The following is a 22,428-nucleotide window of genomic DNA, read 5'->3' as shown; positions in this document are numbered from 1 at the left end:
ACATCATGGGGAAATTAAAAGAAATTAGCCAAGACCTCAGGAAAAAAGTTGTAGACCACAAGTCTGGTTCAAAAGTATCTATATCCACAGTAAAACGAGTCCTATATCGACATAACCTGAAAGGCCGCTGAGCAAGGAAGAAGCCACCTCCAAAACTGCCATAAAAAAGCCAGACAACGGTTTGCAACTGCACATGGGGACAAAGATCGTACTTTTTGGAGAAATGTCCTCTGGTCTGATGAAACAAAAATAGAACTGTTTGGCCATAATGACCATTGTTATGATTGAGGGAAAAAGGGGGAGTATTGCAAGCCGAAGAACACCATCCCAACCGTGAAGCAAGGGGTGGCAGCATCATGTTGTGTGGGTGCTTTGCTGCAGGAGGGACTGGTACACTTCAAAATAGATGGCATAATGAGGATGGAAAAGTATGTGGATATATTGAAGCAACATCTCAAGACATCAGTCAGGAAGTTGGATGGACAATGACCCCAATCATACTTCCAAAGTTGTGGCAAAATGGCTTAAGGACAACAAAGTCAATGTATTTGAGTGGCCATCAAAAAGCCCTGACCTCAATCCTATAGAAAATGTGTGGGCAGAACTGAAAAAGCGTGTGCGAGCTAGGAGGCCTACACACCTGACTCAGTTACACCAGCTCTGTCAGGAGGAATGGGCCAAAATTCACCCAACTTATTGTGGGAAGCTTGTGGAAGGCTACCCAAATCGTTTGACCCAAGTTAAACAATTTAAAGGCAATGCTACCAAATAATAATTATGTGTATGTAAACTTCTGACCCACTGGGAATGTGATGAAAGAAATAAAACTTGAAATAAATCATTCTCTCTACTATTATTCTGACATTTCACATTCTTAAAATAAAGTGGTGATCCTAACTGACCTAAGACAGGGAATTGTTACAAGGATTAAATGTCAGGAATTGTGAAAAACTGAGTTTAAATGTATTTGGCTAAGGTGTATGTAAACTTCAACTGTATATTTGTAAAGTACCATACAAAACTATAAAACACTGATTGCACAGGGGTTTAATTGAGGTGAGGGTAGGTTGAGGTGAGACTGAAGTGTGTGTGTGTGTGTGTGTGTGTGTGTGTGTGTGTGTGTGTGTGTGTGTGTGTGTGTGTGTGTGTGTGTGTGTTTGCGTCCCACCTGAATGAAGGGCACCCCGGAGCGTTCAATGGCCACCACACCCACGGTCTGGCTGAGCTCAAGGTCCAGGATGAGGATCTCTCTGGGGTAGAGCAGCAGCATGTGGTTCCTCTTGGAGGGCAGGTAGGACAGCTGCAGGCAGTCTGCATTCAGGGTCACAGCCTCCGCTCTGACGAACACATCCATAGAAATATAATTAACTTCCTGATTTTAATTCCTGGAATGGGTACATTCAATTTTGCTGCCTATCCGCTCATCATGGAACAGTGACTTGAATAGGAATGGCCCTTCCATCAATTCTGTTTTCATGAAACACATCATCACAGTCGTTAACTTTGACTAACTTTAAACCAGCAGGTATTACGCTGTCTACTGATGCAGTTCTTGACCAACTCAGTGGCATTGTGGTTAGAGTGTCTGCCCTGTGCTAGGATAGGAAGGTCGGTGGTTTGATCCTTGGTCGAGACATAAGACGTAAAAAAAAGATTTGAAGATAAAATCAGACCCCCTCTGCTTGGCACTCATCATTAAGGAGATGAATTGGGGGTAAGGCCCTGCAATAGATGAGTGTCCTGTTCAATGTCCAGGGGGTGTGCTTGCCCCATGGCCCGTTCTGGCTCAGAAAAAGTTACTTACTCACTGGTGTAGTATAATGCATTGCCAGAATTGTTATGGACATGTAATCCTTCAGTTATAGCGTCTTAGCTTCATCTCATAATGACACGCTGAATTGACCTGCTAATTTTATTCATCCACTGAAAAATTGCCACACTGTCGTTGTACATACAATACTAGTCAAAAGTTGACACACCTACAAGGGTTTTTCTTTATTTTTACTATTTTCTACATTGTAGAATAATAGTGAAGACATCAAAACTCTGAAATCACATTGCAACACGTTGTAACCAAAAAAACGAATCAAAATATATTTGAGATTCAAAGTTGCCACCCTTTGCCTTGATGACAGCTTTGAACACTCTTGGCAATCTCTCAACCACCTTCACCTGGAATCCTTTTCCAGCAGTCTTGACTTCCCACATATGCTAAGCACTTCTTGGCTGCTTTTCCTTCAAAATGATAGTCCCACCAAGCGCAAACCAGATGGGATGGCGTATTGCTGCAGAATGCTGTGGTAGCCATGCTGGTTAAGTGAGCCTTGAATTCTAAATAAATCACAGACAGTGTCCCCCAAACCTCCTTCTCCATGCTTCATGGTTGAAACCACACATGCGGAGATCATCCGTTCACCTACTGAGTTTCACAAAGACACGGCGGTTGGAACCGAAAATCACAAATTTGGACTCATCAGACCAGACCAAACCAAAGGACAGACTTCCAACGGTCTAATGTCCATTGTTCGTGTTTCTTGGCCCAAGCAAGTCTCTTTTTCTTATTGGTGTCCTTTAGTAGCGGTTTCTTTGCAGCAATTCAACCATAAAGGCCTGATTCACACAGTCTCCTCTGAACAGTTGATGTTGAGATGTGTCTGTTACTTTAACTCTGTGACGCATTTATTTGGGCTGCAATTTCTGAGGCTGGTAACTTTAATGAACTTATCCTCTGCAGCAGAGGTAACTCTGGGTCTTCCTTTCTTGTGGCGGTCCTTATGAGAGCCAGTTTCATAGCGCCTGATGTTTTTTTGGACTGCACTTGAAGAAACGTTCAAAGTTCTTGAAATGTTCAGCAGGCCTATATCATGAGCTGATTGGAAACGTATAAGGGCCCTTACATTCTCTATCAGGTCAATTATACGCGCAAGGTAATGAAATACCTGCTCAGGTAAACAAACTTTCTCTTTTCTCAGACAGAGCAACAAGACTAATATAGATTTTTTTATAACTTGATTAATTAACCCAAAGATATGAAAGATCTTACAAGATGGCCCGATAGACATGGCAGCTCTGTTTCTAGCTCCTAAGGAAAACATTTTTGTTTATGTGTTATTTCTTACATTATTTTTGTATTATTACATACAGCCGGAAATAACTTTTGGATATCAAAACGGGGTAACACACCAGCATCCTTTGTTCGTACCTCCCAAGGCAATTAAACTTATCCCAGAAGCTGCTCCAAGATGCCGCCGGCGGAGAAGAGGTATTCAGAGTGGACTTCTAGTCCCGACTCAGGAGGCGCGTACACCACCCACCGCTATCACTGTATATTACTCGCTAATGTTCAGTCCTTGGACAATAAAGTAGATTAAATCAGGGCAAGCATCTCCCTCCAAAGAGACATCAGGGACTGTACCAGTCTTTCACGGAATCATGGTTCTCTCAGGACATACTGTCCCAGTCCATACAGCCAGCTGGGTTCTCAGTACAATGTGCAGAAAGAAATAAAGAACTCTCCAGGAAGAAGAAAGGTGGAGGTGTACGTTTCATGATTAACTACTCATGGTGTGATTTTGGTAACGTACAAGAACTCAAGTCCTTCTGTTCACCCGACCCAGAATATTGAAATATCAAATGCTAATCGTATTACCACCAAAAATAATTATCTTATCTTTGGTTGTCGTCACAGCTGTGTATATTCCCCCTCAAGCCGATACCACGATGGTCCTGAAGGAACTACACTGGACTTTGAGCAAACTGGGAACCACATATCTTGAGGTCGCAGTTAATGTAGCTGGGGACTATAACAAAGTAAATATGAGGAAAAGCTACTGAAATGCTAACACATTGCCTGCAGTACATGCGCTTCAAAATCTCTTGACCATTGTTACCCTCCCTTGGCTACAAGGCCCTATCCCACACTCCTTTAGGAAAATTAGATCATGACTCCATTCTGCTCCTCCTTTACGAATAGGTAGAAACTCAAACTGGAAGTACCCGTGCTAAGGTCAATTCAACACTAGTCTATCCAATCGGAATCCATGCTTCAAGACTGGGATATGTTCCGGGTTACACTTGAGATTAACATTGACACGGTGACTGAGTTCATCAGGAAGTGTATAGGGGATGTTGTTCCCACTGTGACTATTAAAACCTATCCAAACCAAAAATCATGTATAGATGGCAGTATTTGTGCAAAAATGAAAGCTCAAACCACCGCATTTAACCCAGGGCTCTCCATCTTGCAATCAAACAGGCAAAATGTCAGTACAGATAAAGTGGAGTAGCAATTCAACGACTCAGACACTAGACGTATGTGGCAGGTAATCCAGACAAACACAGATTACAAAGGGACATCCAGCAACGTCGCAGACACCGATGTCTTGCTCCAGGACAAGCTAAACACCTAATTTGCACGCTTTAATGTTAACACATTGCCACCGCCTCTCCCGAGGACTGTCGTTCTCCATGGCCGACGTGAGTAAAACATTTAAGCGTGTTAATCCTAGCAAGGCTGCCGGCCCAGACGGCATCCCTAGCTGCGTCCTCAGAGCATGCGCAGACCAGTAGGCTGGAAAGTTTACGGATAAATTCAATCTATCAATAGCCCAGTCTGCTGTCCCCATTTGCTTCAAGACATCCACTATTGTTTATGTACACAAGAAAGCAAAGGTAACTGAACTAAATTACTATCGCCCCGTAGCACTCACCTCTGTCATCATGAAGTGCTTTGAGAGGCTAGTTAAGGATCATATCACCTCCGCCTTACCTGCCACCCTAGACCCACTTCCATACCGCCCCACTGCACACTGCCCTATCCCATCTGGAAAAGAGGAAAACCATTGTAAGAATGCTGTTCATTGACTATAGCTCAGCCTTCATCACCATAGTACCCTCCAAGCTCATCATTAAGCTCGGGGCCCTGGGTCTGAACCCCACATTGTGCAACTGGGTCCTGGACTTGCTGACGGCCACCCCCAGGTGGTGAAGGTAGTAAACAACACCCTCACTATGCTGATCCTCAACACAGGAGCCCCACAAGTGTATGTGCTCAGCCCCTTATGTACTCCCTGTTCACCCCATGACTGCGTGACCATGCATGCCTCCAAATCAATCATCAAGTTTGCAGACGACACAACAGTAATAGGCCTGTTTACCAAATGACAAGACAAACTACAGGGAGGAGGTGATGCCCCTGCGGAGTGGTGCCAGGTAAATAACCTCTCCCACAACAAAATGAAGGAGCTGATCGTGGACTTCAGGACAACAGTGGGAACACGCCCCCATCCACATCGACGAGGCCACAGTTGAGATGGTAAAAAGCTTGAAGTTCATCGGCGTACACATCACTGACAAACTGAAATGGTCCACCCACACAGACAGTGTGGTGAAGGCGTCGCAACAGCACCTCTTCAACTTCAGTCGGCTGAAGAATTTTGGCTTGGCCACTAAGACCCTCACAAACGTTTACAGATTCATCATTGAGAGCATCCTGTCGGGCCGTACCACCGCCTAGTACGGTGACTGCACCGCCCACAACCCGCAGGACTCTAAGGAGGGTGGTGCGGTCTGCCCAGAGCATCAATGGGGGCACATTACCTGCATTCCAGAACATCTACAGTACCCGATGTCACAGGAAGGCCAAAAAGATCATCAAGAACATCAGCCACCTGAGCCACGGCCTGTCCATCCTGTTTGGGGGAAAGGTAATTCCTGTTTGAGTTTCTGCCTACAGGAAGGGAGGAGCAAAATGGAGTCATGATCAGAGTTCCCAAAAGGAGGGCGGGGGAGGGCCTTGTAGGCATTTCGCAAAGTTGAGTAGCAGTGGTCCAATGTTTTCCCAGCGTGAGTACTACAGTCAATGTGTTGGTAGAACTTCAGCAGTGTTTTCCTCTAATTTGCTTTGTACAAATCCCCAGCTACAATAAATGTGGCCTTGGGATATTTGGTTTCCAGTTTGCATAAAGTGCAGTTCTTTGAGGGCCGTTGTGGTATTGGCTTGAGGGGGAATGTGACTATAAATGAAGAGAATTCTCTTGGGAGAATTGTGAGGTATTCTAGGTCGGGTGAACAAAAAGGACTTGAGTTTGTGTATGTTACCACAATCACACCATGAGTAGTTAACCTGTTGGGTCTAGGGGGCAGCATTTGCACGTCTGGATAAAAAAAATGTACCCGATTTAATCTGGTTACTAATCCTACCCAGTAACTAGAATATGCATATACTTATTATATATGGATAGAAAACACTCTAAAGTTTCCAAAACTGTTTGAATGGTGTCTGTGAGTATAACAGAACTCATTTGGCAGGCAAAACCCTGAGACATTTTCTGACAGGAAGTGGATACCTGATGTGTTGTATTGACTTTAAACCTATCCCATTGAAAAACACAGGGGTTTAGGAATATTTTGGCACTTCCTATTGCTTCCACTAGATGTCACCAGCCTTTACAAAGTGTTTTGAGTCTTCTGGAGGGAGATCTGACCGAACAAGAGCCATGGAACGATGATGTCCCATTAGACACCTGGCGCTAGTTCATGTTGGGTACCCTCGTTCCAATACGTTATAAAAGAGTATGCATTCGTCCACCTTGAATATTATTCATGTTCTGGTTAAAAAAGGCCCTAATGATTTATGCTATACAACGTTTGACATGTTTGAACGAACGGAAATATTTTTTTCCCCTCGTTCATGACGAGAAGTCCGGCTGGCTTACATCATGTGCTAACGAGACGGAGATTTTTGGACATAAATGATGAGCTTTTTTGAACAAAACTACATTCGTTATGGACCTGTGATACCTGGAAGTGACATCTGATGAAGAGAATCAAAGGTAATGGATTATTTACATAGTATTTTCGATTTTAGATCTCCCCAACATGACGTCTAGTCTGTATCGCAACGCGTATTTTTCTGGGCGCAGTGCTCAGATTATTGCAAAGTGTGATTTCCCGGTAAGGTTATTTTTAAATCTGGCAAGTTGATTGCGTTCAAGAGATGTAAATCTATAATTCTTTAAATGACAATATAATATTTTACCAATGTTTTCTAATTTTAATTATTTAATTTGTTACGCTGACTTGACTGCCGGTTATTGGAGGGAAACGATTTCCTCAACATCAATGCCATAGTAAAACGCTGTTTTTGGATATAAATATGAACTTGATAGAACTAAAAATGCATGCATTGTCTAACATAATGTCCTAGGAGTGTCATCTGATGGAGATTGTAAAAGGTTAGTGCATCATTTTAGCTGGTTTTATGGTTTTGGTGACCCTGTCTTTGACTTGACAAAACATTACACACAACTCTTGTAAATGTACTGTCCTAACATACTCTAAATTTATGCTTTCGCCGTAAAACCTTTTTGAAATCGTAAAACGTGGTTAGATTAAGGAGATGTTTATCTTTCAAATGGTGTAAAATAGTTGTATTTTTGAAAAATTTGAATTTTGACATTTATTTGGATTCAAATTTGCCGCTCTTGAAATGCACCTGCTGTTGATGGAGTGCACCACGGGTGGCACGCTAGCGTCCCACCTAGCCCCAAGAGGTTAATAATGAAACATACACCCCTGCCTTTCTTCTTCCAGTAGAGTTCTTTATTCCTGTCTGTGCGATGTACTGAGAACTCAGAGGCTGTATGGACGGGGACAGTATATCCCGAGAGAGCCATGTTTCCGTGAAACAGAGTATGTTACAATCCCTGATGTCTCTCGAAGGAGATTCTCGCCCAGAGCTTGTCTACTTTATTAACCTCTATGGGCTATGTGGTACCCCTGGTACACCCTATCAACAACAGGTGAAATATCAAGAGCGCCAAATTTGAAAACAATTAAATGTCATAATTCAAATTTCTCAAACATACAACTATCTTACACCCTTTGAAAGATAAACATCTCCTTAATCTAACCACGTTGTCCGATTTCAAAAAGGCTTTACGGCGAAAGCATAAAGTTAGATTATGTTAGGAGAGTACATTGACAATAGCTGTGTGTAATGTTTTGTCAATTCAAAGACAGGCGTCACCAAAAGCAGAAAACCAGCAAAAATTATGCACTAACCTTTGACAATCTCCATCAGATGACACTCCTAGGACATGTTAGACAATACATGCATTTTTTGTTCTATCAAGTTCATATTTATATCCAAAAACAGCGTTTTACTATGGCGTTGATGTTGAGGAAATCGTTTCCCTCCAATAACCGCCAGTCAATCAGCACAACAAATTAAATAATTACTATTCGAAAACATTGGTAAAATATTATATTGTCATTCAAAGAATTATAGATTTACATCTCTTGAACGCAACCGGATTGCCAGATTTAAAATAACCTTACTGGGAAATCACACTTTGCAAGAATAATATGCTTTGCGATACAGACTAACCGCCATGTTGGAGAGATCTAAAATCGAAAATACTATGTAAATAATTCATTACCTTTGATTCTCTTCATCAGATGTCACTTCCAGGAATCCCAGGTCCATAACAAATGTAGTTTTGTTCGAAAAAGCTCATAATTTATGTCCAAAAAGCTCCGTGTTGTTAGCACATGATCTATGCCCGCCGGACTTCTCTTCATGAACGAGGGGTAAAAAAATATTTACGTTCGTTCAAACATGTCAAACGTTGTATAGCATAAATTATTAGTGCCTTTTTTAACCAGAACAAGAATAATATTCAAGGCGGATGTTTGCATTCTCTTTTAAAACCTTTTGGAACGAGAGTACCCAAACATGAACTCGCGCGCCAGAGTCTAATCGGCCACCACCGTTCCAAGGCTCTTGTTCGTTCAGTTCTCACAGTATAAGACTCAAAACACTTTCTAAAGACTGGTGACATCTAGTGGAAGCCATAGGAAGTGCTCAACAATTAATAAGCCCCTGTGTGTTTCAATGGCATAGGCTTAAAGGTAATTCAACACATCAGGTATCCACTTCCTGTCAGAATTTGTCTCAGGGTTTTGACTGCCATATGAGTTCTGTTATACTTACAGACACCATTCAAACAGTTTTAGAAAATTCAGAGTGTTTTCTATCCAAACCTGAACAATAATATGCATATTCTAGCTTCTGAGTTGCTGTAGGAGGCAGTTAAAAATGGGCACATATTTTTTTCAAAATTCTCAATACTGCCCCCTAGCCCCAACAGGTTATTAAATCAGAGACTGAACATTAGCATACTTGCCTCCGAGCATATTACTATATGCTCGGAGGCAGTGGATGCTGTACACGCCTCCTGAGTCAGACTAAAAGTCCACTCTGAATACCTCTTCTTCGCCGGGAATGTTATGGAGCAGCCTCTGGAATAAGTTCAATTGCCCTGGGGGATAAGAACAAAGGATCCAATTAGGGAAAGTCGTATTTATGGTCGTAATGCTGGTGAATTATCATCCAGAAGGCAAGGTCAGTACAGGTGCATCAAAACTGGGACAGAGAATGCTTCTATCTCAGGGCTGTCAGACTGTTAAATAGCCTCCACCCAGTACCTTGCCCTGAACTTAGTCACTATCACTAGCCAGCTACAATAGTTGCTCCACTACAAGATTTGCGATTATGCTACGGGACTTAGAGGTAATTTGTGGTTTAGTACGGTACCCTGCGTCACCACTTTATTGCTCCAGACCAGCGCAAGAGGTAGTCAGAGCACTGATTATGCTTTTGGTTCCTACTGTGGCTCTAACTGACAATGAATGGGCGACATAAACCTAAATAGAAACTGATAATTGTGCACGACTTCAGTATTACTTACTAAAATGGTTGTTACACTAAGGTTTTTATTCTTTATTTTGTTAGGATTATTTTGCTCTTACTGTAGTACTGTAGCCAACTCCCGACCAGTCACATTGTTCAGCGCCTAAGTGGCGCAACGGTCTAAGAGACTGCATTGCAGTCCAAGCTGTGCTGCTACAGATGCTCGTCGGCCTTGACTGGGAGACCCATGAGATGACTATAGGTTTTTGGTTTCTCTCCCTCTAAAAACAGAAATAAATAATTCTAAATAACAAACTGGCTTTATTTACAAATTAGTAACAATGTCTCACCCCATGTCCAAGAATGGCCTTTTTCATCTCCAAAATATAGCTATTTTTTAAACAAATCAATTATTATTATTATTATTATTATTAATTTAGAAGATTAATATAAAAGACCACTGGATATTATTAACCCTGTTATTAGCAGGACAATCTATATTGGTCATGGCTCCTGAGTTCTCCAGCTGTATCCACTGAAAGTGCGCAAGGTTCAAGGCACGAGGGCAGGGGGCAAGGGATGGGCCGCATAGCCGCGCACAGAAGATGGAGCTAGCCCATAGGGAAGGGAGGAGGAGGAAGGGTGGACCCCCAGCCAGCCACACTGGGAAGCACAGAGCAACACTTTAAAGGGGCATTGCGCTAATAATGGCACTGACTAGGGAAACGTTCCCGCTGTTCTTAGTGCCAGTATGCACGTTCAAACTAAAACAATGTAAATAATAATGGCATCTTTATGCTTTAGTTAATAAAATAATGATAAAAATCGTCTTTCAAAATGCAGATGTTAATTTAGTTATGGATCCATAACGAATTACTATGGGAATAAATATCACTGAATTACAGAAATATTGTAACAAGTTGTCTAATGAAGGTAAACAAATTGTTGCTTACTGGAAAATACTCTAACACACGGTCACATTGTACAGCGCCATTATGGCTATTAGCAGGGGGAGATTTCTATCATCAAATGTATTTCTTATTTAGGTTGGCTGTATCACAACCGGCCGTGATTGGTTGCAATTTCAGTTTAATCCACCAGAAAAGACAAAACAAATAATACAAGAAAAAGTATTATTATTTATGTATAACAGCTGACAGTGATTGGGAGTCCCATATGGCGGCGCACAATTGGCCCAGCGTCTCTCTCTAAAAACAGAAATAGAATGTTTTGGCCTATACAAATATTATTTGGGCCTTTATTCAGATTACAAATCGCTCTTCCGTATAAAAAAAACCCTCCAAAACATCGTTATATATTATCAAGTTGATGGCACGGTCATAAAGCCCGGCACCTACATAAAGATGAGTGACTCACTCATTCATGGCTTTGGATGAAAATAAATAAGTACCAACATTCTTTCTGACAGTCTTTAATAAAGAAATGTTTTGGTTATCCTGACCTGGACACTGTGTACAGTATTATAATATCCCATTATGGGCTATTAGCAGGACAATATACCTTTACCAACACCTCTGTATTTTGATACTTTGTGGATGGGGGCTCCCGCAGTGCAAAATGCATTGCTACAGATGCAGGTTCGATACCCGTGCCGGCCGCCACCGGGACACCCATGAGGCGGCTTTTGGTTTTAATTTAGAATCCTCTATGTAATTATTGGCGGAGAGTCACGTCAAATTTTTTGATATACTGTAGGTGACATGAGCATCACTAGTGTTGAGTAATGTGCTATATAAAGTGGCGTAGGTCTTATTTACTTAAAGAGAATATTGAAGTAAGAAGCAATAGGATGAAGCAACAGCCTACAACTATTTTAGCACCGTTTCATGCTGCTCTGAGACAAGCTTGGGGACTGGTCTTGATAAATCAATGACATTTTTAATTTTCACTGAATCTCCATTTGGGTATTGGTGAGACTACAATTAGGGTGTAGAAACGTTATGCTCTTTGTGTAACCTTTATTTAACTAAGCAAGTCAGTTAAGAACAAATTCTTATTTACTAGGATAGCCTACTCCTTCCTCCACATCGGGGAATTGAACCCCGGTCTCACGCATGCCCGCACGACACAGGGATACTTTAGCAAAAATAGCCCAGTACTGTAGCCTACACCCGACCATCACGTTGTACTGCACCATATTTTCCATTCCAACCTAACGGAAACCCAGAGGGTTTTTCATTTTTCTTGGAATAGAAACACCAAAATACTAAGCAAATCTTCTTAAAATCAGTCCCATATACTATGTTGTTACAAAAAAGGGTATTCATATTTCTCGTACAGCCACTATTGAAGGCTAATGATCAAATGCTTCTCAAAGATGATCTCTGGTGGTCAAACTAGCACTAACTAGCATTAATGATACCAGTGGTTGGCACTTAAATAACATGCCATAGAATTCTGCTGCACCATGCAAGCAGTGCTGCAGTATGCTGCAACTTTTAAAATACGAACCACTGTACCATCTGGTTACCACCCTGCAACTTAGAGAGTGCTGCCCTATGTACAAAGAATTGAAATCACTGGTCACTTAAATAATGTTTACATACTGTTTCACTCATTTTAATGTATATAATGTATTCTAGTCAATGCCATCCTACTCAACTATTGCTATATTGTGTGTGTGGTGTGTGTGTGTACATATACCACCGTTCAAAAGTTTGGGGTCACTTAGAAATGTTCTTGTTTTCAATGAAAACATACATGGAATGAGTTGCAAAATGAATAGGAAATATGGTCAAGATGTTGATGAGGTTATAAATAATGAATTTTAATTGAAATAATAATTGTGTTCTTCAAACTTTGCTTTCGTCAAAGAATCCTCAATTTGCAGACTTCAAGATTTTTGGCATTCTAGTGTCAATTTGTTGAGGGAATTTGAAGATATGTCACTACATGCTTCCTGAAGCACCTCCCACAAGTTGGATTGGCTTGATGGGCACTTCTTATGTACCATACAGTCAAGCTGCTCCCACAACAGATCAAAAGGGTTGAGATCCGGTGACTGTGCTGGCCACTCCATTATAGACAGAATACCAGCTGACTGCTTCTTCCCTAAATAGTTATTGCATAGTTTTGAGCTGTGTTTTGGGTCATTGTCCTGTTGTAGGAGGAAATTGGCTCCAATTAAGGGCCGTCCACAGGGTATGGCATGGCGTAGCAAAATGGGAGTGATAGCCTTCCTTCCTCAAGATCCCTTTTACCCTGTACAAATCTCCCACTTTACCACCACCAAAGCACCCCCAGACCATCATATTGCCTCCACCATGCTTGACAGATGGCATCAAGCAATCCTCCAGCATATTTTCATTTTTTCTGCGTCTGACGAATGTTCTTCTTTGTGATCCGAACACCTCAATCTTAGATTCGTCTGGCCATAACACTTTTTTCCAATCTTCCTCTGTCCAGTGTCTGTTCTTTTGCCCATCCTAATCTTTTCTTTTTATTGGCCAGTCAGAGATATGGCTTTTTCTTTGCAACTCTGCAGAGAAGGCCAGCATCCTGGAGTCAGCCTCTTCACTGTTGAAATTGAGACTGGTGTTTTGTGGGTACTACTTAATGAAGCTGCCAGTTGAGGACTTGTGAGGCGTCTGTTTCTCAAACTAGACACTAATGTACTTGTCCTCTTGCTCAGTTGTGCTCCGGGGCCTCCCATTCCTCGGTCTATTCTGGTTAGAGCCAATTTGCGCTGTTCTGTGAAGCGAGAAGTACACAGTGTTGTACGAGATCTTCAGTTTCTTGGCAATTTCGCGCATTGAATAGCCTTCATTTCTGAGAACATGAATAGACTGACGAGTTTCAGAATAAATGTATTTGTTTCTGTAATCGAATCCACAAATGCTGATTCTCCAGATACTCAACTAGTCTAAAGAAAGATAGTTTTATTGATTCTTTAAATCAGCACAAAAGTTTCCAGCTGCTCTAACAATTTCAAAAGGGTTTTCTAATGATCAATTAGCCTTTTAAAATGATAAACTTGGATTAGCTAACAACGTGCCATTGGAACACAGGAGTGATGGTTGCTGATAATGGGCCACTGTACGCCTATGTAGATATTCCAATAAAAACATTTTTTTTAAAACAACCGTTTCCAGCTACAAAAGTCGTTTACAACATTAAAAATGTCTACATTGTATTTCTGACAAATTTGATGTTATTTTAAATGGACAAAAACAATTGCTTTTCTTTCAAAAACAAGGACGTTTCTAAGTGACCCAAAAATGTTGAACGGTAGTGTATATATAAACATATATATTTGGGTGTATGTGTCTATATGTATGTGTATATTGTTTAGGACTTGAGGTAGCCTTTAACAGAGACACAGAAAGAATATTCTTTATGTAAATAACACCACCACCACCTTGGCATTTCCTATCAGCCCTAAACACATTGTAACCATGCATTGAAACCGCAGAGTCCAGGGTGATCAGTTAACCAGGTCTCAGATACAATAAAAAATATCAGCGTCTGCCTGAGGCCCAGATCTTGACATGATATATTTTTGGTAATAAACTACAAATATTAAGATGTAAAAATGTCAAACCTTTTCTGCATTTAAGATCATACAATACAAGTCAGATTACTTTGAGATTTCAGAACAACAGTAGACTCAGACTTATTTTCCTAATAGGTATAATCCAAACAAAGAAATAGCAATTACCTTTTTTCTGGTTAGCACCATTTGGCATGTCACCACTTTCAGATACAACATGGGGATGGGGATGTGGATAGTTAAAACTGACTTACATGTAATGGTAATATTGACCTCACATCAATTTAGTTGACAAAAAACCTTTCCAATGATCACGTGGACTGGGATATGTTCTGAGAAGTCTCTGATAATAACATTGACGAATATACTGATACGGTGAGAGAGTTAATCAGGAAGTGTATAGGAGATGTTGTACCCACTGACTATTGAAACCTATCCTAACTAGAAACCGTGGATAGATGGCAGCATTAAAGCAAAATTGAAAGCGCAAACCATCGCATTTAACCGCGGCAAGGTAACTGGGAATATTGCAGAAAACAAACAGTGAAGTTATTCCCTCTGCAAGACAATCTAACAGGCAAAACGTCAGTATAGAGAGAAAGTGTAGTGAAAATTCAACGGCTCAGACACGAGACGCATGAGGCCCGCTACCAAGGACTGTGGGCTCTCCTCCGTGGATGACGTGAGTAAGACATTTAAGTGTGTTAACCCTCACAAGGCTGCAGGTCCAGATGGCATCCCTAGCCGCATCTTCGGAGCATGCGCAGACCAGCTGGCGGGTGTTTAACCTGATATGGATAGGGGGCAGTATTTTCACGGCCGGATGAAATACTTCTCTTGCCCAGAAACAAGAATATGCATATTATTAGTGGATTTGGATAGAAAACACTCTGAAGTTTCTAAAATTGTTTGAATGGTGTCGGAGTATAACAGAACTCATATGGCAGGCAAAAACCTGAGAAAAAGTCAACCAGGAAGTATAGGATCTGAGAAATGTAGTTCTTTCTAGTCCATTCGAAACTACAGTATCTGTGCTGTTACGTTGCACTTTCTAAGGCTTCCATTGGCTGTCTAAAGCCTTCAGAAAGTGGATTGAGCCTTCTCCTGTCTCTGGGCAGTGTATAGGAGCTCAGTTACTGAGTGGTCTGCCTGAGGACAAAGAGATTGGATATGCGTGTTCCCGCAAGCACGCTGTTTTTTCTTTTCCTCCTTGAATGAATACACTATTCATTATAGCAATTTAACGTTAAAAATACCATAAAAATGTATTTTAAACAGCGTTTGACATGCTTCTAAGTATGGTAATGGCATATTGACTTTTTGTGTCTCGAAATGCGCTCGCGCGTTACCCTTTGGATAGTGACCTGAACGCACGAACAAAACGGATGTATTTGGACATAACTATGGATTATTTCAAACAAAAACAACATTTCTTGCAGAAGTAGCAGTCCTGGGAGTGCATTCTGACGAAGATCAGCAAAGGTAATACAATATTTGAGTTTATGTTGCCCCGAACTTGGCGGGTGTCTGAATAGCTCGCCGTGATGGCGAGCTATGTACTAAGAATATTGAAAAATGTGCTTTCGCCGAAAAGCTATTTTAAAATCTGACACAGCGATTGCATAAAGGAGTTTTGTAAATTCACCAGAAGTTTTTGGTGGGAATACATTTTCTGAACATCACGCGCCAATGTAAAAAGCTGTTTTTGGATATAAATATGAACTTGATTGAACAAAACATGCATGCATCGTATAACATAATGTCCTAGGAGTGTCATCTGATGAAGATCATCAAAGGTTAGTGCTTCATTTAGCTGTGTTTTGGGTTTTATTGACATACATGCTTGCTTGGAAAATGGCTGTGTGGTTATTTTGGTCTATGTACTCTCCTATCATAATCTAATGTTTTGCTTTCGCTGTAAAGCCTTTTTGAAAATCGGACAACGTGGTTGGATTCAGGAGAGGTTTATCTTTCAAATGGTGTAAAATAGTCGTATGTTTGAGAAAATTGAATTGTGGTATTTTAGTTGTTTTTGTATTTTGCGCCATGCGATCCCATTGGCTGTTGGCTAGGGGTTCCGGTGGCGGAACGGGGTTCCGCTAGTGGAACGCCTAGATCTAAGAGGTTTTAAGGACAAATTCAATCTCTCACTAGTACAAGTCTGCTGTCCCCACATGCTTCAAGATGGCCAGCATTGTTTCTGTACCCAAGAAAGCAAAGGTACCTAAAACTAAATGACCATCTCTCCGTAGCACTCATTTCTGTCATCATGAAGTGATTTGAGAGACTAGTCAAGGATCATGTCACCTCTACTTTACTTGTTACCCTAGACCACTTCAATTTGCTTACCGCCCAAATAAATACACAGACGATGCAATCGCCATCGCACTGCCCTATCCATTCTGGACAAGAGGGATTCAACACCATAGTACCCTCCAAGCTCATCATTAAGCTCAAAGCCCTGGGCATGAACCCCGCCCTGGGCATGAACCCCGCCCTGGGCAACTGGGTCCTGTACTTCCTGACGGGCCACATAAAACCCTCACAAGCTTTTACAAATGCACAATTGAGAGCATCCTGTCGGGCTGTATCACCGCCTGGTATGGCAACTACCCCACCTGCAGGGATCTCCAGAGGGTTGTGTAGTCTGCCCAACGCATCACCAGGGGCAAACTACCTGACCTACAGGACACTTACACTTACAGCAGCCGATGTCACAGGAAGGCCAAAAAGATCATCAAGGACAACGACCACCCGAGCCACTGCCTGTTCACCCCGCTATCACCCAGAAGGCGAGGTCAGTACAGGTGCATCAAAGCTGGAACCTAGAGACTGAAAAATGGCTTCTATCTCAAGAACATCACCAGCACAGTGGCTGCAGCCTATATAAACTCAGCAAAAAAGAAACGCCCCTTTTTCAGGACCCTGTCTTTCAAAGATAATTCGTAAAACCCAAATAACTTCACAGATCTTCATTGTAAAGGGTTTAAACACTTTCTCATGCTTGTTCAATGAACCGAACAATCACACCTGTGGGACAGGTACAGGATGGCAACAATAACTGCCAGAGTTACACCAGGAATGCACAATCCCTCCATCAGTGCTCAGACTGTCCGCAATAGGCTGAGAGGCTGGACTGAGGGCTTGTAGGCATGTTGTACAGTGCCTTGCAAAAGTATTCATACCCCTTGGCGTGTTCCCTATTTTGTTACATTACAACCTGTAATTTGAGTGGATTTTTATTTGGATTTAATGTAATGGACATACACAAAATAGTTTAAAATTGGTGAAGTGAAATGGAAAAAACAACTTGTTTACAAACAAAACGCTAAAGTGGTGGGCGCATTTGTTTTCACCCCCTTTGCTATGAAGCTCCTAAATACAATCTGGTGCAACCAATTACCTTCAGAAGTCACAGAATGAGTTAAATAAAGTCCACCTGTGTACAATCTAAGTGTCACATGATCTGTCACATGATCTCAGTATATATACATAAGTTCTGAAAGGCCTCAGAGTCTGCAACACAACTAAGCAAGGGGCAACACCATGAAGACCAAGGAGCTCTCCAAACAGGCCAGGGACAAAGTTGTGGAAAAGTACAGATCAGGGTTGGTTTATAAAAAAATATCCGAAACTTCCCACGGAGCACCATTAAATCCATTAAACATTTTCATGAATATGGCACGACAACAAACCTGCCAAGAGATGGCAGACCACCAAAACTCACAGACCAGGGAAGAAGGGCATTAATCAGAGGCACAACAAAGAGACAAAGATAACCCTGAAGGAGCTGCAAAGCTCCACAGCAGAGATTGGAGTATCTGTCCATAGGACCACTTTAAGCCATACACTCCACAGAGCTAGGATTTACGGAAGAGTGGCCAGAAAAATGTCATTGCTTAAAGAAAAAAATAAGCAAACTTTTGGTGTTAGCCAAAAGTCATGTGTGAGACTCCCCAAACATATGGAAGAAGGTACTCTGGTCAGATGAGACTAAAATTTTGCTTTTTGGCCATCAAGGAAAACACTATTTCTGGCACAAAGTCAACACCTCTCATCACCCCGAGACACCATACCCACAGTGAAGTATGGTGGTGGCAGCATCATGCTGTGGGGATGTTTTTAAATCGGTAAGGACTGGGAAACTGGTCAGAATTGAAGGAATGATAGATGGCGCTAAATACAGAGAAATTATTGAGGGGAAACCTGTTTCTGCCTTCCTGCAGGCTCATCCAGACATGACCTTCCAGCATGACAATGCCACCAGCCATACTGCTCGTGATTTCCTGCAAGGCAGGAATGTCAGTGTTATGTCATGGCCAGCGAAGAGCCCATATCTCAATCCCATTGAGCACATCTGGGACCTGATGGATCGGAGGGTGAGGGCTCAGTGCTTCTCCTTCCATTAGGGCGCTTCCCCCTTAATACCCAATTAAATAGCCAGCATCAGCTGCGCAAAAGTGGTGTTGTGATGGAGACGCGAATAAGGATGTGTTCAACCCTCAGTTCTGAAGCTTCTCTCTTCCGTTTGTTTTGTTGCATTTAAACGTGTGCTTTTGTAGCCTAATAGCAAGTTTGCCCAGGATCGGATCCACTCTTTGCATCCGTTGGACTACACATCTCCGTTGTTCTTCGTGGCCTTTCTCAGCTGGAGATCTGTTGGCGGATTGGATTGTCTGACTGACCGACTACAACCTTTTTGTATACGGTATTTCATTTGTTTTGGTGTGATGTATACCGTGATGATTTATGTAGTTGTAGTTGAGGACTTAAGATTTGATACGCTTTATGGTTGTGGTAAAATAATTGTTATTTTGATTGATACTGGGTTTACGCTACACTTGTATGAACGGACAAACATTGCGTGACTAAGGTCACTTGAGTTCCCTGAACTACTTTACCGAGCAAGACTCTTTTTGGCCCGAGGTACAGGACTTTTCTGGAGGAACCAGAGCTCATTATGTGTTATATTATTATGTGTGTGTGTAATCATTTATGTTGGTAATACAACCCATGCAAAAGAATACAGTTGTTTTGAAGTTATTTCCAATGTTTTAAGGGTTTATGAAAAGTGTATGCCCATCCTGACTTATACATGCGTCCTTTGTATTGGTGTAGACTTGACGGACCAGATGGGACTCATTCCCTCCCAAACCAAAAGGAAAAACCAATATTTTCTCTGTAGGCACAACCAACCTGGCACCCCTATAAAGAATAATCTCAAGTCAAAACCGTTACAATATGAACAATAAAATGTGATTTGATTATTTCAACCTGACTCAAATAATACAAGGTCCAATCAGAGTAACTAAGTCATCCAAGACTCAAATTGATCTGGTGTTTACTAACAGACCTGATCGAATAATTAAGTCCAGTAATTTACGAACTGGCATATCTGACCACATTGGTGGTTAGAAAGCTCACTAAAAAGATATTTAAGCACCATATTAATGTACGATAATCCTGAAAGGTGAGCAGAGTAACTGCGATGCAGCTATAAGTCAAATTGACTGGTCTGATCTGTTAAGCAATGTGTGGATACAGAGCATTTGTCAGCTATTGACAAAGTTGATACCTTTTTTACTAGGAAATGTCAACGTAAGCCAAGACGAAAAGCCGCTCTACCATGGCTCAATGCGGACCTCTGGAGGCAGATGAGAAAATTGGATTTTTCCATGAAAAAATTACTAGTCTGGTAAGAATGATGACAGACAAATATTTGCATCACTGAAAAATAAGGTGGTTAGGAATATAAAAATGCAAAAGCAGAGTGATCAATGAAGCAAAGGAAATGGCAAAGTTATTTGGGAATATCTCAAACTATAGGGAGAGGAGCTGAAAGGTCCAAAAAACATCTTGAATTAAAGGTTAATGGGATTCTAATTCAAGACTCCAATTTCATATCCACCACCTTTAACAACGTTTTTGTTGACTGTCAGGTAACTGGCTCAAAGATTTTCAGTTCTCATTCCCATAGACAATAATAAACCAATATTCAGAATTCCTGAAATCTCAGCGTCAGCAGTGGACAGTATTATTAGCAAATATGGGTTCTTCCCCAACGCTTGGAAGTCTGCTGCAGTGATACCTGTTTTCAAATCTGGTGACCCAACACTGATGGAAAATTACAGACCTATAAGCATTCTTCCAGTGCTATCAAAAGTAGCTGAAAGATGGGTGGTTGATCATCTGACTGATCACCTCATTCAGGGCAACTCCATACATCAAATGCAATTTGGATTCAGAACGAACCATTCTACCGAAACAGCCAATTACTATTTTCTGGAGTGCATTAAATCTAAACTGAACATAGGTGGTGAAGTCAGCACAGTCATTTTGGATCTTAAAAAGGCCTTGATACTGTGAATCATGAGGTCCTCCTATCCAAACTATCCTCCCTTAATGTGTCCTCTGACGTCATTAGTTGGATGTATTCCTTCCTATCTGACAAACAGAAGTGAAAGGGTTCGTTTGGGGAACACTCGGTCGGACTCTCTTTACTATAACATTGGGGTCCCACAATTTCCTGAAATCTCAGGTTCAGCAGTGGACAGTATTATTAGCAAATACGGGTTCTTCCCCAATGCTTGGAAGTTTGCTGCAGTGATTCAATGTAAGGCCCCCTTCTGTTTACCATCTATATAAATGATCTCCCACTAGCTTGCCCACAAGTTAACACGCAGATGATACAATTCAAATCAACTTCATTTATAAAGCCCTTCTTACATCAGCTGATATCTCAAAGTGCTGTACAGAAACCCAGCCTAAAACCCCAAACAGAAAGCAATGCAGGTGTAGAAGCACGGTGGCTAGGAATAACTCCCTAGAAAGGCCAGAATTTAGGATGAAACCTAGAGAGGAACCAGGCAATGAGGGGTGGCCAGTCCTCTTCTGGCTGTGCCGGGTGGAGATTATAACAGAACATGGCCAAGATGTTCAAATGTTCATAGATGACCAGCAGGGTCAAATAATAATAATCACAGCTCTGGACGTACACTCAAAAAAATAGACAATTGGTTGTGAAGTTAACTGAAGCTATGGTACATGTTTCGAAATGAATGACTAACTCTTGCCTCCAATTAAATATCAACAAGACTGTTTGTTCGTATGTACTTCTGTAAGAAATCCATTGATTCTTCCCAACGAGCTGTTCTTGTTAATGGTGAGAATCTGAAAGTTGTGTCTAACTTCAGGTATCTTGGTGTCATTTTCGACTCCAACTTGGCATTTAAGAAACATGTGAAGGTGGTGTTTAACACGGTTAAGTTTGGATTATCCAACTTTAGGTTTATAAGACCTTTCCTTCGTCTGGAGGCCGCCAAACTATATATGCATGCTATGATCTTCTCACATTTTGAGATATTGCCTCACATGCTGGTCACAAGCAGGAGCTACTACTCTGAAACCAATTGAATTACAGTTGTGGCCAAAAGTTGAGAATGACACAAATATACATTTTCACAAAGTCTGCTGCCTCAGTTTGTATGATGGCAATTTGCATATACTCCAGAATGTTATGAAGAGTGATCAAAGTCCCTCTTTGCCATGCAAATGAACTGAATCCCCCCAAAAACATTTCCACTACATTTCAGCCCTGCCACAAAAGGACCAGCTGACATAATGTCAGTGATTCTCTTGTTAACACATGTGTGAGTGTTGACGAGGACAAGGCTGGAGATCACTCTGTCATGCTGATTGAGTTTGAATAACAGACTGGAAGCTTCAAAAGGAGGGTGGTGCTTGGAATCATTGTTCTACCTCTGTCAACCATGGTTACCTGCAAGGAAACACGTGCCGTCATCATTGCTTTGCACAAAATGGGCTTCACAGGCAAGGATATTGCTGCCAGTAAGATTGCACCTAAATCAACCATTTATCAGATCATCAAGAACTTCAAGGACAGCGGTTCAATTGTTGTGAAGACGGCTTCAGGGAGCCCAAGAAAGCCCAGCAAGCGCCAGGACCGTCTCCTAAAGTTGATTCAGCTGCGGGATCAGGGCACTAGTTCAGGAATGGCAACAGGCAGGTGTGAGTGCATCTGCACGCACAATGAGGCAAAGACTTTTGGAAGATTGCTTGGTGTCAAGAATGGCAGCAAAGAAGCCACTTCTCTCCAGGAAAAACATTAGGGACAGACTGATATTCTGCAAAAGGTACAGAGATTGGACTGCTGAGGACTGGGGTAAAGTCATTTTCTCTGATGAATCCCCTTTCCGATTGTTTG

General features: G+C 41.6%; 1 protein-coding gene across 2 annotated transcripts in view; it reads right to left on the bottom strand.

Annotated features, from left to right (window-relative positions):
* Nucleotides 1-22,428, bottom strand: part of wdr11 (WD repeat domain 11) — a 226,940-nt gene that overhangs the window by 145,995 nt on the left and 58,517 nt on the right. For both annotated transcript variants that reach the window (XM_014154429.2, XM_014154430.2), the window contains exon 6: nucleotides 1,169-1,337. In XM_014154429.2, the coding sequence (XP_014009904.1) occupies nucleotides 1,169-1,337 (169 nt within the window). The remainder of the gene's footprint in view (nucleotides 1-1,168; nucleotides 1,338-22,428) is intronic.

This window comes from Salmo salar, chromosome ssa18, assembly GCF_905237065.1.
Source record: "Salmo salar chromosome ssa18, Ssal_v3.1, whole genome shotgun sequence".
NCBI lineage: Eukaryota > Metazoa > Chordata > Actinopteri > Salmoniformes > Salmonidae > Salmo > Salmo salar.
Note: the sequence above shows the minus strand (reverse complement) of the source record. Positions and strands in the feature narration are given on the sequence as shown.